Consider the following 13,199-nt stretch of genomic DNA (forward strand, 5'->3'; position numbering starts at 1 on the left):
ATAGCGGTCAGTCAGGTGTCTGATCAATCAGACCCGAACGGATCAAAATGGTTTCTACAGCAGTGTTTCCCAACCAGGGTGCCTCCAGCTGTTGCAAAAACTACAACTCCCAGCATGCTCAAACTGACTGGAAACAAACAAAGCTGACTACAGCAAGGCACTAGAAAACACACACACAGAATCTGGAAACAACTGCACAGAGCAGACACTATAATCCGCACCATACTGCAAAAGTCAGCAATCTATAAAGCAGTGTTTACAAAGCAGGGTGCCTCCAGCTGTTGCAAAACTACAACTCCCAGCATGCCAGGACAGGCATGGAGGCAAACACTACTTTATAAAGCTATTGTTAAGGGACAGTGGCCATTTAACATCCCGCCTGTATCTTGGTTTTCATGTCCATCCGTCATGTTGTCTCTAATTTTACCCCGTTTCCTCCGGATCTTCTTCCTCAGGTATTCCTTACAGCGAGCACAGCAGTTTCTCGGAGATGAAGCGATTTGTGCAATTCTTAAAACCTCAAAAAATCATCCCGACCGTCAACGTGGGGAACTGGAAATCCCGTACGACGATGGAGAAATACTTTGCGGAGTGGCTTTCAGAAACCAGGCGATGAGAAAAGGGGGGTTTTATAGGATTTTTGTACAGAGCACTTTACTGTCCGGAGAGAGAGAGAGGAGTAAGATAACGCACACCAGTCACTTACATTACCCCGGAGACCTCCTTTAGGTGTTATCTGACCTGAAGGATAACTGTATAATAGAAAGCAATGGACTGTTTTAAAGGGGTACTCCGATGGAAAACTTTTGATTTAAAAAAATAAATAAATAAATAAATAAAAAACACTGATGCCAGAAAGTTAAACAGACTTGTAAATGACTTCTATTAAAAAATCTTAATCCTTCCAGTACTTCTTAGCTGCTGAATACTACAGAGGAAATTCTTTTATTTTTGGAACACAGAGCTCTCTGCTGACATCACGAGCACAGTGCTCTCTGCTGACATCTCTGTCCATTTTAGGAACTGTCCAGAGCAGCATATGTTTGCTATGGGGATTTTCTCCTACTCTGGACAGTTCTTAAAATGGACAGAGATGTCAGCAGAGAGCACTGTGCTCGTGATGTCAGCAGAGGGCCCTGTCTTCCAAAAAGAAAATAATTTCCTCTGTAGTATTCAGCAGCTAAGAAGTACTGGAAGGATTAAGATTTTTTTTTTTAATCGCACCGGAGTACCCCTTTTAATTTTGCGTCAATACTTTTTAGCAGTATTCCTCAACTTATGGCTCTCCAGCTGTCAAAACTACAACTCTCTTTATTCCCTGACTGCCTATGGATTCTCTCCAGGCTTCATGGGAGTTGTGGTTATACAGCTGGAGAACCACAGATTGGAGGAAGCTGCTTTACAGTATATGATACATTGGGAATTATAGCTCTACAACAGCTAGAGACACTTGGTTGAGAAGAATTCTTTTAAAGGGGTACTCCACTGGAAAACCTTTTTTTTCTTTAAATCAACTGGTGCCAGAAAGTTAAACAGATTTGTAAATTACTTCTATTTAAAAATCTTAATCCTTCCAGTACTTATCAGCTGCTGTATGCTCTACAGGAAGTTCTTTTCTTTTTTGAATTTCCTTATTGTCTCACCACAGTGCTCTCTGCTGACACCTCTGTCCATTTTAGGAACTGTCCAGAGTAGGAGCAAACCTCTCCTGCTCTGGACAGTTCCTGACATGGACAGAGGTGTCATCAGAGAGCACTGTGGTCAGACTGAAAAGGAAATTAAAAAAGAAAAGAACTTCCTCTGTAGTATACAGCAGCTAAGTAGTACTGGAAGGATTAAGATTTTTAAATAGAAGTAATTTACAAATCTGTTTAACGTTCTGGCACCAGTTCATAAAAAAATAACAATGAAATTCTAGGGGAGTACCCCTTTAACGCCAGAGGAATATATATAAATATAATTCTTAAATTTTTTTTTTTTTTTTTGTCCCGTCAGAACAGTATTTCCCAACCAGGGTGTCTCCAGCTGTTGCAAATCTAAAACTCCCAGCATGCTAGGAGTTGTTTTTGCAACATCTGGAGGCACACTGATTGGGAAACACTGTTTTTTTAGATGATTATAATTGCAGCAAAGCCAAAACTATCTGAAAACAGAGTTTCCAAACCAGGTTCCCACCTGCGGTTGCAAAACTACAACTCCCAGCATGCTCGGACAGCCTTCGGCTGTCCGGGCATCCTGGAAGTTGTAGTTTTGCAACAGCTGGATGGACCCTGGTTGGGAAACGCTGTCTTCAGATTATGATTCTCGGAACTTTGGGTTTGCTGTAGTTATGAAGTTTTGGTATTTTTATAGAGATTTTTCGGCCTCTGGATGTGAACGGTCTTCTCTTCACTGAAAGCAAGCAGAGTTCTTGAACTTAGACAGTACGGGTTAACATGCTAAAAGGAGCTGTAACAAAATCACTCGCTTATGGTTTGAAACATTACAAAATTGTATTTTCTAAATCCCGGCGTTCAGGCACATTCACGTATATCACTAACACTACTACATGTGACCTGCGCCAAACAGTGTGCTGCACCGGGAACAAGGGCCTCAGCTGGAGCACGTATTGTCAGCGCTCCCTGTATTACTGCAGGCCACACTGCCCTGTTTTCTGGTGCTCCCATTTTCTTATACAGGAATAGAAATAAAAAAATAAATAAAAAAATTAAACAGCACCTCTCCTGTCCTCAGGTTGCATGTGGTATTACAATTTTGCTTTATTCACTTTAATGGTATACAACATGGTATACAACATCTGCTCCTGTGTTGTGTGTTATATTTTTTTCCTGCAATTGTCCTCTTTTTGTCAGTGTCCTATTATGTCATTTTAATGTTAATGAAATTATTTGTATTATGTAATGGGAGACGGGTAAATTATATATTCTGGGGAAACTTTTACCATGTATGGGGGATTTTTAACGAAAAAAATAAACAAAGATGTAAGATTTGTGTTTCTTGTCATTTTGACATTTTCCTTTTAAAATATTATAAACTTTACATAAACCATCTGTATTGACCAGTGTACTGTAACTGATGCAAAACTACAACTCCCAGCATGCCCGGACAGACGGCATGCTGGGAGTTGTAGTTCTGCAACATCTAGAGTAGATATGAGCGAACTTACAGTAAATTCGATTCGTCACGAACTTCTCGGCTCGGCAGTTGATGACTTTTCCTGCATAAATTAGTTCAGCTTTCCGGTGGGCTGGAAAAGGTGGATACTCTTTCCTAGGAATGTATCCACCTTTTCCAGCCCACCGGAGCACCTGAAAGCTGAATTAATTTACGCAGGAAAAGTCATCAACTGCCGAGACGAAGTTTGTGACGAATCAAATTTACTGTAAGTTCGCTCATCTCTAATCTAGAGGCATCCTGGTATAGAGGTTAGAGCTCCATTTTTGTAATAATCACATAGTAAAGTACTACTACCTGTAGCCACATCTAGGGGTAGCTAATAGGTCTACCTGTTAAAGGGGTACTCCGGTGCTCAAGCGTTCTGACCCTCTTACTATATCACAACCACTACCGCAGGAACCCGGTGTTTGTTTAGAATCCCAGGAGATCGCGGTGGGACCCCGGTGATTAGACAGCTTATACCCTATCCTTTTAGATAGGGGATAAGATGTATAGTAGTGGAGTACCCCTTTAGTCATGCAGCCAAATGGGAGCTGCATAAAGGTCAGGACCACAGTGGCTCTGGCCAGGAGTCAGGTGGCTGAAGATTGCCTTGATAGTGTGGTTGCAAACCAGCGGCAAGTGACCAAGAGTCCATGCTGGATGTCTTGCTGGCCAATGTGTTGTTGCAGGTCCTGGTGCAGCCCCATTTACTTTCATTGGCTGTGATGACGTGTGACCAGTGTTGTCTTTTAAAGTTGCCATGTAGTGCCAGCCTGAAAGCATATAAAATATATATATATATATATATATATTTATATATTTATTTTTTTTTTTTTTGCTCTATTGGGGGACACAGACCGTGGGGTGTATGCTGCTGTCTCTAGGAGGCTTGGCACTATGGCAACAAGAAAAGTTGGCTCCTCCCAGCAGGATATACCCGCCTCCAGCCCCTGAGCTAATCAGTTTTAGCTTAGTGTCTAAGGAGGTGGATGTGGTCTGGAGTTCTCTCCAGACCAGATCTTATGTTTTTATTATTTTCCTAGTTAGGGAATGAGGTTTTTTTTTAATTCCTTTTTCTTTCCGTTTTCAGGTGGGGACTCAGGAACATAGCGTTCACTGTTTCCCATTTCGAGAGGTGGCAGGCATCTTAGATGTACTGTTAACCCCCTCTCGCCAACGGTCAGCGCCTGGGGTTGTACCTCATGGGTCCGGGTCCCCCATCTTTCCCTGCTAGTCTCTCTTTTCAAGCCCGGCATGATGCAGGTGACAAAAGGCTGACTGAAGACTCCATTAGGTAAGTTCTTCTGACTGAAGATGAGTATAGTTCCCCCTTTTCTTGCAGGTCCTAGGATTCTTCATCCTCTGGAGACCCCCTACTTCAGCCCACTCCTCTTTATTGTTATCTCCTGAATTGTGGGGAACTTTTTCAGGCAATGGGGGCTTAAAATCAGTGGTGTAGGACTGTGCAAGTCTTTCCTTTTCTTCGGCGTCTATTCATTCAGACGCCGACACTACTTTCATTTCGGCAGCGGAACACTTCCGACTCCTCCTGCGCTCTCAGTGAGCGCGGCCCCTATCTCCGGCCATTTCGCTCACTGCCCCGGAACACAGCCCTGCTCTTCTGTTGGCAGCGGCGTGCTGCCGTCTGTGTTTTTTCTTTATGGGAGCGAGGACACCATTAGAGCCCGGCCATTTTCCTTCTCTGGCCGCGGGCCCTTGTCGGGCTTTAGCCCCGCCCACTCACAGCCACGGGAATCCTTCTCTCTCTCCTCTGTATGCGGCCAGTCCCTTCTCTGCCAATCAGCGCTAAGCGCGTGCGGAGGGTTTCTGAGGGCCAATGAGTGGCGCCCTTTGGCTAGGCCGGTCTCTCATTGGCTATGCTTCTCCCTCGCTCTCTCCCCTCAGCCGTGCAGCGCTCCTCACAGCTGCTACCTTATTGGGGACACATACACTGAGTGTGCAGTTTCTTTAAAAAAAAAAAAAAAAAAAATGAAATAAAATACATTTTTAAATAGAAGAATGGATGTGTCCGGCCTGGTCACCTATTGTTCTTGCAGGGGTTAGCAACTCTACCATACTTGGTTCTGCTAAACCACTTGTTCCGCATGCACCACTGCTTCCCCTGCGATTTCTACCACTCTCCCAGTCTATATCGACTTGGCTCATGTCTCCCGTTCTGTGTGACAGCCTTGGAGAGGTCCGCCCTACGCCGGCCCTCCAGAGGGACCCCCTATACTAACCGCTCTCGCAAGCATCATAAAGGTGTTTCATCTGGCTCACCTCGTTCCCATTTACCTGGAGAACTTGTGGATGGAGTTTCCGATTGGATACATCTGACATGGTGCTCTCATTGGTTTCGACCATAAGAGACACCTTCCATCTAGTGAACCCAGGATCTTCGGACATGGCTCCAGAAGTTTCCTTTCACAGGGGTAATCCTGATGTGGTGTACTCATTGGTTTCAGCCATAAGAGACACCTTCCAACTGAAGGACCCAGGAACTTTGGACGTGGTCCAGAAGTTTCCTTTCATCGTGCCCGACCTCTTCCAGGGCTGCCTCACCTTGTTCCCATTCAACTGGAGGACTTATGGGTGAGGTTTCTGATTGGACCTCCGACTCAAAGGAACGAACGGATGCCTGATGTGGTGTACTCATTGGTTTCAGCCATAAGACACCGCTTCCATCTAAAGGAACCAGGAACTTTGGACGTGGCTCCAGAAGTCTCCTTTCTTCGTGCCCGATCGGAACCTAAGACTTTCAGCTCTCGCGCTGAATTTTACGCCCTGCTGGTATCCGCCTGGAGGCACCCTGACAAGGTTCAAGCGCGGTATCCCTTCACCATGGACCTCATTGCTCGGTGGACCTCCTCTCCAACTGTGGATCTACTGGTCTCCCGCCTCTCTAAGGCGCCTACCCGACTGTTGGCTGATGCGGCTGCCTTTAAGGATCCAGTGGACATGAAGGTGGAGACTTAACCTTGCCTTTGAAACAGCAGGTTCTTCCTGCTTTTGCTTCAGCCTGGGTGTCAAAGGCCTTTTCAGTATGGTCTCCCAACTCCGCCAGGGTAGTCTTCAAGATCCCTCTAGAAGATTTGTTTAATCTAGCTCTCCGATGCTCTGCAGCTGGAGATTTTGTGTTCCGCTTCCATGCACAGCCACTGTGCTGCCTTTGCCACTGGTAGCCACAGTCCCTCCATATGGCTTGAAGCCTGGAATGCGGACGCTGCCTTCAGGAAGTGAGGTGACGGGCGGAGTAGAGTTCTTTATTACCTCTGGATAAGGCTCACAGAACTGCTTTCAGTCGTAAGTCCCCCTTCTGGTTCTGCGGACCTTTTGGTACCACCAAGGGGTACCAACAAAGGGTTCAGCCAGGCGCTTTCACGGGAAGAGGGATCCCTCCTTCTGGACCTGCCCCGGAGGTTGGCTATCCTTTCCGGCCCCATCAGGCACCCGTAGGCCTTCCTCTGTCTGATGGGTCGCCCCCACCCGCTGACCTTTCTCAGGTGATTGGTTGCCTCTTACTCTTCCAGGACGCCTGGACTACATACATTCAGGACTCCTAGGTCAGGGATGTGGTAGTCAATGGATACAGGATCGAATTTGCTTCCCTTCCTTGCCTTTTTCTTTCCTGGACCCTCCAGTTCCCCTCTCTAGCAGAAGCAGTTCGGGGCCTGCCCCAGCTCCTTTTTTTATCCAGGGAGTAATTGTCCCGGTTCCTTCAGGGGAATGTTTTTGAGGTTTATTCCAACCTCTTTGTGGTCCCCAAGAAAGGCGTTTCTGTTCGCCCACTCTTGGTTCTAGAGTATCTCAGACAGCATCTTCTGCCTTCCATCCCGAATGGTCTCTCCGTTCGGTGATGGCGTCCATGGTTCACTGGGAGTTTTCGTTCCTCGGTGGATATCAAGGATGCCTGCCTCCACATCTCATTGTTTCCCGGTCATCAGCGGTAGCTCCGCTTTGCAGTTCCGGACGGTCATTTCCTATTGTGGCTCTCCATTTCGGTCTGACCACTTCTCCGCGGACCTTTTATAAAGTCCTGGCGCCTGTGATAGCCCCTTTTACGGACAACAGTTGTTTCCGTGATTCCTTACTTGGACGACCTCCTGATCACAGCTCCAGCCAGGGCCCAGATCCTTGAGAGCCTTAGTCTCAACCTCCAGACCTTGTCTCACTTCAGTTGGGTGTTCAATCGGGACATGTCCAACTGCTCTCCTGGGGCTCCAGTTCGACGCGGCCTCTACCCGCTTTCGTTTCCGCCGACCAGTCAGCTGACTCTTATCAAGAGTCCGATGACTTCGGCATCCTGCTCCAGTTTCCACTCGCTTTTGCATGGATGTCCTGGATCGGTTAGTGGCGGCCATGGAGGCCATGCCATTTGCCCAGTTTCATCACCGACCTCTTCAATTGGTGATTCTCTTCTGGTGGTTAAGGTGTCCATGGTCTCTCGACCGCAAGATTGTTCTCGGGGCCTTCGTCCTCCGTGAAGCCCTTTTCCCCTTCAACATGTTTGGGCCTAGGGCAATTCTTTCTTGGCTTGCTTCTTGGGAAATTCCCTTCGGGGCGGAACTCAGGTTCCGGCATCTCAGCGATCTTCATTCTGGACGTTTCTGGGATGTGGTCTTGCTCAGACGGTCCTCAGCCGTCCAAGGCAAGTGGTCCCTACATCCAGAGGTGTTTGCAGTGACCTGCAACCTCTGGGGTGCTCCAGGCATGGACCTCTGCACGTTCCGCCACAACCAAACAGTTTCCTTCTGTTGGTCGGGCTTTGCCCTTCCTTATCTGTTGTGAGACAGCTGTTCGGAGGACCCGCGGTTTCTCTTCCCAAGTGGTTCGCACCATGCTGAGGGCTCACAAGCCTTCCCCTGCAAAGATTTACCACCATACCTGGCGGTCTTTTTTCTGTTGGAGTGACACTCAACCTTTTTTCTTCGGTCGTAGTTGGCTGCAGCTCCCTAACGGGTCAAAGGTTCGGCCGTTTCCATTCTTTTCCAACGTTCTCTGGCGTTCAATTATCATGTCCGAACCTAGTTCAGGGAGTGGCACAACTCGGTCTCCTTTTTTCCCTTGGGACTTGCACTGGGTCTTAGATGCCCTGCAAGGCCCCCCTTTTGAACCTCTCAGGGACATTTCCCTTTGCCTCCTTCCCCGGAATGTGGCGTTCCTTATTGCTCTGCTCTAGGAGGGTGTCAGAGCTGGCAGCTCTCTCCTGCAATTCTCCTTTCCTGGTTGTATACCAGGACAAGTTTGTTTTGTTTTCCGTCCAGGTCCGTCCTTCGTACCTGAATTGGTTTTGAACTTTTTATCTCGATGAGGTCATCGTCCTTCAGTCCTTTTTGTCCGGCCCCTTCTCATCTCTGGAAGCGTTTGTTCCACAACCTGTTGTGGTCGTTGGACAAGACAACCATTTTGGGAGCTTACCGTTGTAAGGGGAAGATGCACCCTTCAGGATTTTGGCTCATTCCATCCGTTTTTCGGGGCATCCTGGGCCTCCGCTACGTGGCTTCGGCCTTACAGTTCTGTGAGGAGTTCACGTGGTCGTCTTTGCACACTTTCTCAAGGTGCTACCAGATTCATGCCTTCGTATCTACTGATGCTACTCTGGGCCGTAAGACGTTGCAGGCGGTGATGGTCCAACCGTCCACCTGTCTGATTCCTTACCCACCCAAGGGACGGCTTTGGTACGTCCCACGGTCTGTGTCCCCCAATGGAGTCGATAGAGAAAAGGAGATTTTTATGCTTACCGTACGGAAGAGGAAAAATTGAAAGGTGTCAACGCAGGATAGTCCAGACGATGGATAAACAGCCCCAAACAAGTTCCAAAGAGTTTGCATTGACCCTGATGCTCCCTGAGCCTGCAGGACAGCTGGAATATCTGTCGACATTTAAATGAAATGAAACGCTCTAGCAGGAGACCCAGGAGGATCCCACTGCTGACAGACATAAAAAGCAAGACTACATTTTGCCAAAATCCTTCTGGGAAAATGTCTTGTGGACAGATGAGACCAAGATAGAGCTTTTTGGTAAAGCCCATCATTCTACTGTTTACCGAAAACGGAATGAGGCCTACAAAGAAAAGAACACAGTACCTACAGTGAAATATGGTGGAGGTCAATGATGTTTTGGGGTTCTTTAGCTGCCTCTGGCACTGGGTGTCTTGAATGTGTACAAGGCATCATGAAATCTGAGGATTACCAATGGATTTTGGGTTGCACTGTACAGCCCAGTGTCAGAAAGCTGTGTTTGCCTCAGATCTTGGGTCTTCCAGCAGGACAATGACCCCAAACATACGTCAAAAAGCCCCCAGAAATGGATGGCAACAAAGCGCTGAAGAGTTCTGAAGTGGCAGCAATGAGTCCAGATCTAAATCCCATTGATCACCTGTGGAGAGATCTTATAATTACTGTTGGGAAAAGGCTCCTTCGAATAAGAGACCTGGAGCAGTTTGTAAAGGAAGAGTGGTCCAACATTCCGGCTGAGAGGTGTAAGAAGCTTATTGATAGTTATAGGAAGTCACTGATTTCAGTTATTTTTTCCAAAGGGTGTGCAACCAAATATTAAGTTAAGGGTGCCAAGAATTTTGTCCAGCCCATTTTTGGAGTTTGGTGACATTATGTCCAATTTGCTTTTTTTTCCCCTCCTTTTTTGGTTTTAGTTCCAATACACACAAAGGGAATAAATGTGTATAGGAAAACATGTGTTACTGCAATCCTTTTCTGTGAGAAATACTTAAAGGGGTTATCCAGGAAAGAAAAAAATGTATATATCAACTGGCTTCAGAAAGTTAAACAGATTTGTAAATGACTTCTATTAAAAAATCTTAATCATTTCAGTACTTATGAGCTGATGAAGTTGAGTTGTTTTCTGTCTAAGTAATCTCTGATGACACGTGTCTCGGGAACTGTCCAGAGTAGAAGCAAATCCCCATAGAAAACCTCTTCTACTCTGTGCAGTTCCCAAGACAAGCAGAGATGTCAGCAGAGAGCACTGTTGCCAGACAGAAAACAACAACTCAACTTCAGCAGCTGATAATTATTGGAAGGATTAAGATTTTTTAATAGAAGTAATTTACAAATCTGTTTAACTTTCTGGAGCCAGTTGATATAAAAAAATTTTTTCCTGGAATACCCCTTTTAATTTTCTAGAAACATTTCAGGGGTGCCAACATTTACGGCCATGACTGTGTGTGTAATAAATAAAATATATATTTTTTTGTTTTTTGTTTTTTTTGTTTAGGCTTCTTCAGTCAGAGACTAGAAATGAGCTGAATAGTCTTGCATAACAAACACTGATGGTTCCCATTACATTTTTAATGGGGTACGTCTGCTGTAATTCAAGAGGAATTTACTCGAGTAGTTCATTCTTCTTGTGGAATACGAGCAGAAGTCCATTGAAGTCAATGGTAAAAAAAAATGTCTGCTTGAAATCGTTTCTGCACGGAATTTGCGCTGAAAAAATAAAAAAGAAAGGAAATTCCAATTGGTGGTGGTGGTGGTATTCCAGCAAAAGAAGTTTCCTCCTATACTCAGTGCGGAAAATCTGTGCGGAATTCCGCAAAAAAATTCTGCAATTGCTCAAAATTCTGCAAAAAAAAAAATACGTCCATTCCACGGCGGGATTTTTCCTCTCCTATTCCTCAGTGTGAACGCACCCTAACAGGACAAAAAAAAAAAAAAAAAACTACTGCTTGCAAGATATACATCTTTTTTGTATGTTTTTTTTTTTTTTTTTGCAGTGCACCAGGAGGGAGGGTGACAATAGGGATGTTGAGAGGAGGGAGAGTGACAGGAAGTGCAGCAAGAGAGAAAGTTACAGGAGTAGCAGGAGGGAGAGTGACCAAAACTGCAGTAAGAGGCCTGAGGCTGACTGGCAGCCCTGCAGGTGGCAGTAGAGTTATTTCATGAGCAGGGGTCGTGGGGACTACAGTCCATCTCCATTCAGAGCTGCACTTTTTTATTCTGAAGGGTTCCTTGAAAATGTCAGCATTTAAAGGGGTACTCTGCTGGAAAACTGGTACCAGAAAGTTAAACAGATTTGTAAATTAATTCTATAAAAAAAAAAAAATCTTTATCCTTCCAGTACTTATTAGCTGCTGTATGCTCCACAGGAAGTCCTTTTCTTTTTGAATTTATTTCCAGTCTGACCACAGTGCTCTCTGCTGACACCTCTGTCCATGTCCGGAACTGTCCAGAGCAGGAGAGGTTTGCTATGGGAATTTGCTCCTGTTCTGGACAGTTCCTGAGACAGCAGAGAACACTGGGCAGACTAGAAAGAAATTCAAAAAGAAAAGAACTTCCTGTGGAGCATACAACAGCTGATAAGTACTGGAAGGATTAAGATTTTTTTTATTTGAAGTAATTACAAATCAGTTTAACTTTTTGGCACCAGTTGATTTAAAAAAAGATTTTTCCACCGGAGTACCCCTTTAATGTAGGAGGAGTAGTAGAGATAAGAAGTAATGTCACAGCTTGTACTGCCGCCCGAGTGCAGTGCGGGGCGCTGTTTCCCCCCTCCTTTGAAATGCAGAACCATGCAATTTTAAGAGTGACCTGATAAAGAGGGCAGGGTAGCCCTGGAAACGCGCTCTTCACACTGTACATATGTCTTCTAATCAAACTCTATGTCTACTTCCTGCACTGTGAATTCTTTTGTCCATAATATTTGTGGTACCAGCAGAAAAGCTCTGTACTTTTATTATCCCTATACAGCATTTAGCACCCAGCTTTACCAGGATCCTGACTATCTGTTTAAACTGGGATTTCACCAGAGGGCAAGCGTGGCTGTGTTACAATTTGAGCTTGATGAGTGAATGGATTTCCCCATATAGATTTGTCATTGCGCCATCTAGAGGATCCCGGCAAACACACTTCACCTTTTTATATACTGTTAGTTTATTGATACAAATAAGACGTCTTATTTACATTAGATACATAATATACAATGTTAGTTAGTCATGATACGGATGTATAGAATTGTATCCTTTTTATATAGCACCATATTCACTGTCCTATAATCCAGAATGCCTGTATATGGGGATTTTTTATTATTTTTTTTATTCTGTATGAATTTGCTTCTAGCACTCTTCGCTAATTCGTGGCGCTTGTAAATCTACAACTCCCATCATGCCCTGGTTGTAGTCTGTTTTTTTTTTTTTCTTACAAACACTGGAGAGCCACAAGTTATAGAAGATATATATATATTGCTGTACCGCCACTATATCTTATAGGGTTAATTTCTCTTGGTTCCGAATCAACGGGATACATTTCAGATAGATTCTGGATTATCTCATAGTCCAAGACTTTTCTTCTCAGTCTTTTTCCGGATTACTGGATGACATTATACGGGTGTTTTGCTATATTAGAGACTCTCTAAGGATGGGTTCACATCACGTTTTTGCTATACGGTTTCATTTAAAAAAAAAAACATATGCAACCGTACAGAAAACCGTGCCCATAGACTTCCCAATCAAAACCGTATGCACCATAATGTATACGGTTGTCTCCATTTTTCACACCATACAGTTTTTAACTTAATTTTTTTTTTTCTTTTTGGGACAGAAAACCGTGGCGTGCCACGTTTTTTGGTCCGGGTGAAAAACTATTAAACTGTATACGTTTTTTTTTTTTGTTGTTTTTTTTAACATGGGAGTCAATGGGAACCATACAGAACAGTATGTGCGTACGGTTCCATCTGGTTTTCACCATATGGTTTTTGACTTAGCACAGATTTTTTTTTTCTTGGAATTTTAATCAGACAAGTAAAACTTTATTCATAATGGAGTGAAAAGTTAAAAACGTATACTTTTTTTTTTCTTAAAAAAATGGATGCAACCGGACATCATTTTTCAAATCGTATACAGATAAAAATTTGTACCTACGTTTTGATACAGTTTAGTCAGGTTTTGAGGAATCCGTATTTTTTATCAAAAACCTGATACGGGAACTGTATTGCAAAAACGTGGTGTGAACCCAGCCTTAAGTTTTTGCAATACAGTTCCTATATCAGGTTTTTGATTAAAAAAAAGGATTCCTCAAAACCTGACT

At 44.5% G+C, this 13,199-nt stretch overlaps 2 protein-coding genes across 5 annotated transcripts in view; one reads left to right on the plus strand and one right to left on the minus strand.

The window, feature by feature from the left end:
* The window catches only part of DCLRE1A (DNA cross-link repair 1A), a 132,982-nt gene that overhangs the window by 23,131 nt on the left and 96,652 nt on the right, over positions 1-13,199 (plus strand). For 2 of the 4 annotated variants that reach the window (XM_056528983.1, XM_056528982.1), the window contains exon 10: positions 456-817. The exons of the other annotated variants lie outside the window; for them this stretch is intronic. In XM_056528983.1, coding sequence (XP_056384958.1) covers positions 456-616 — 161 coding nt within the window. In that variant the 3' untranslated portion in view covers positions 617-817. Of the gene's footprint in view, positions 1-455; positions 818-13,199 lie in introns of those variants that run through there. 4 annotated transcript variants of the gene reach the window in all.
* The window catches only part of PLEKHS1 (pleckstrin homology domain containing S1), a 55,938-nt gene that overhangs the window by 6,440 nt on the left and 36,299 nt on the right, over positions 1-13,199 (minus strand). The gene's annotated exons all lie outside the window — the stretch shown is intronic.

The sequence above is a fragment of the Hyla sarda genome, chromosome 7, assembly GCF_029499605.1.
Source record: "Hyla sarda isolate aHylSar1 chromosome 7, aHylSar1.hap1, whole genome shotgun sequence".
Lineage (NCBI taxonomy): Eukaryota > Metazoa > Chordata > Amphibia > Anura > Hylidae > Hyla > Hyla sarda.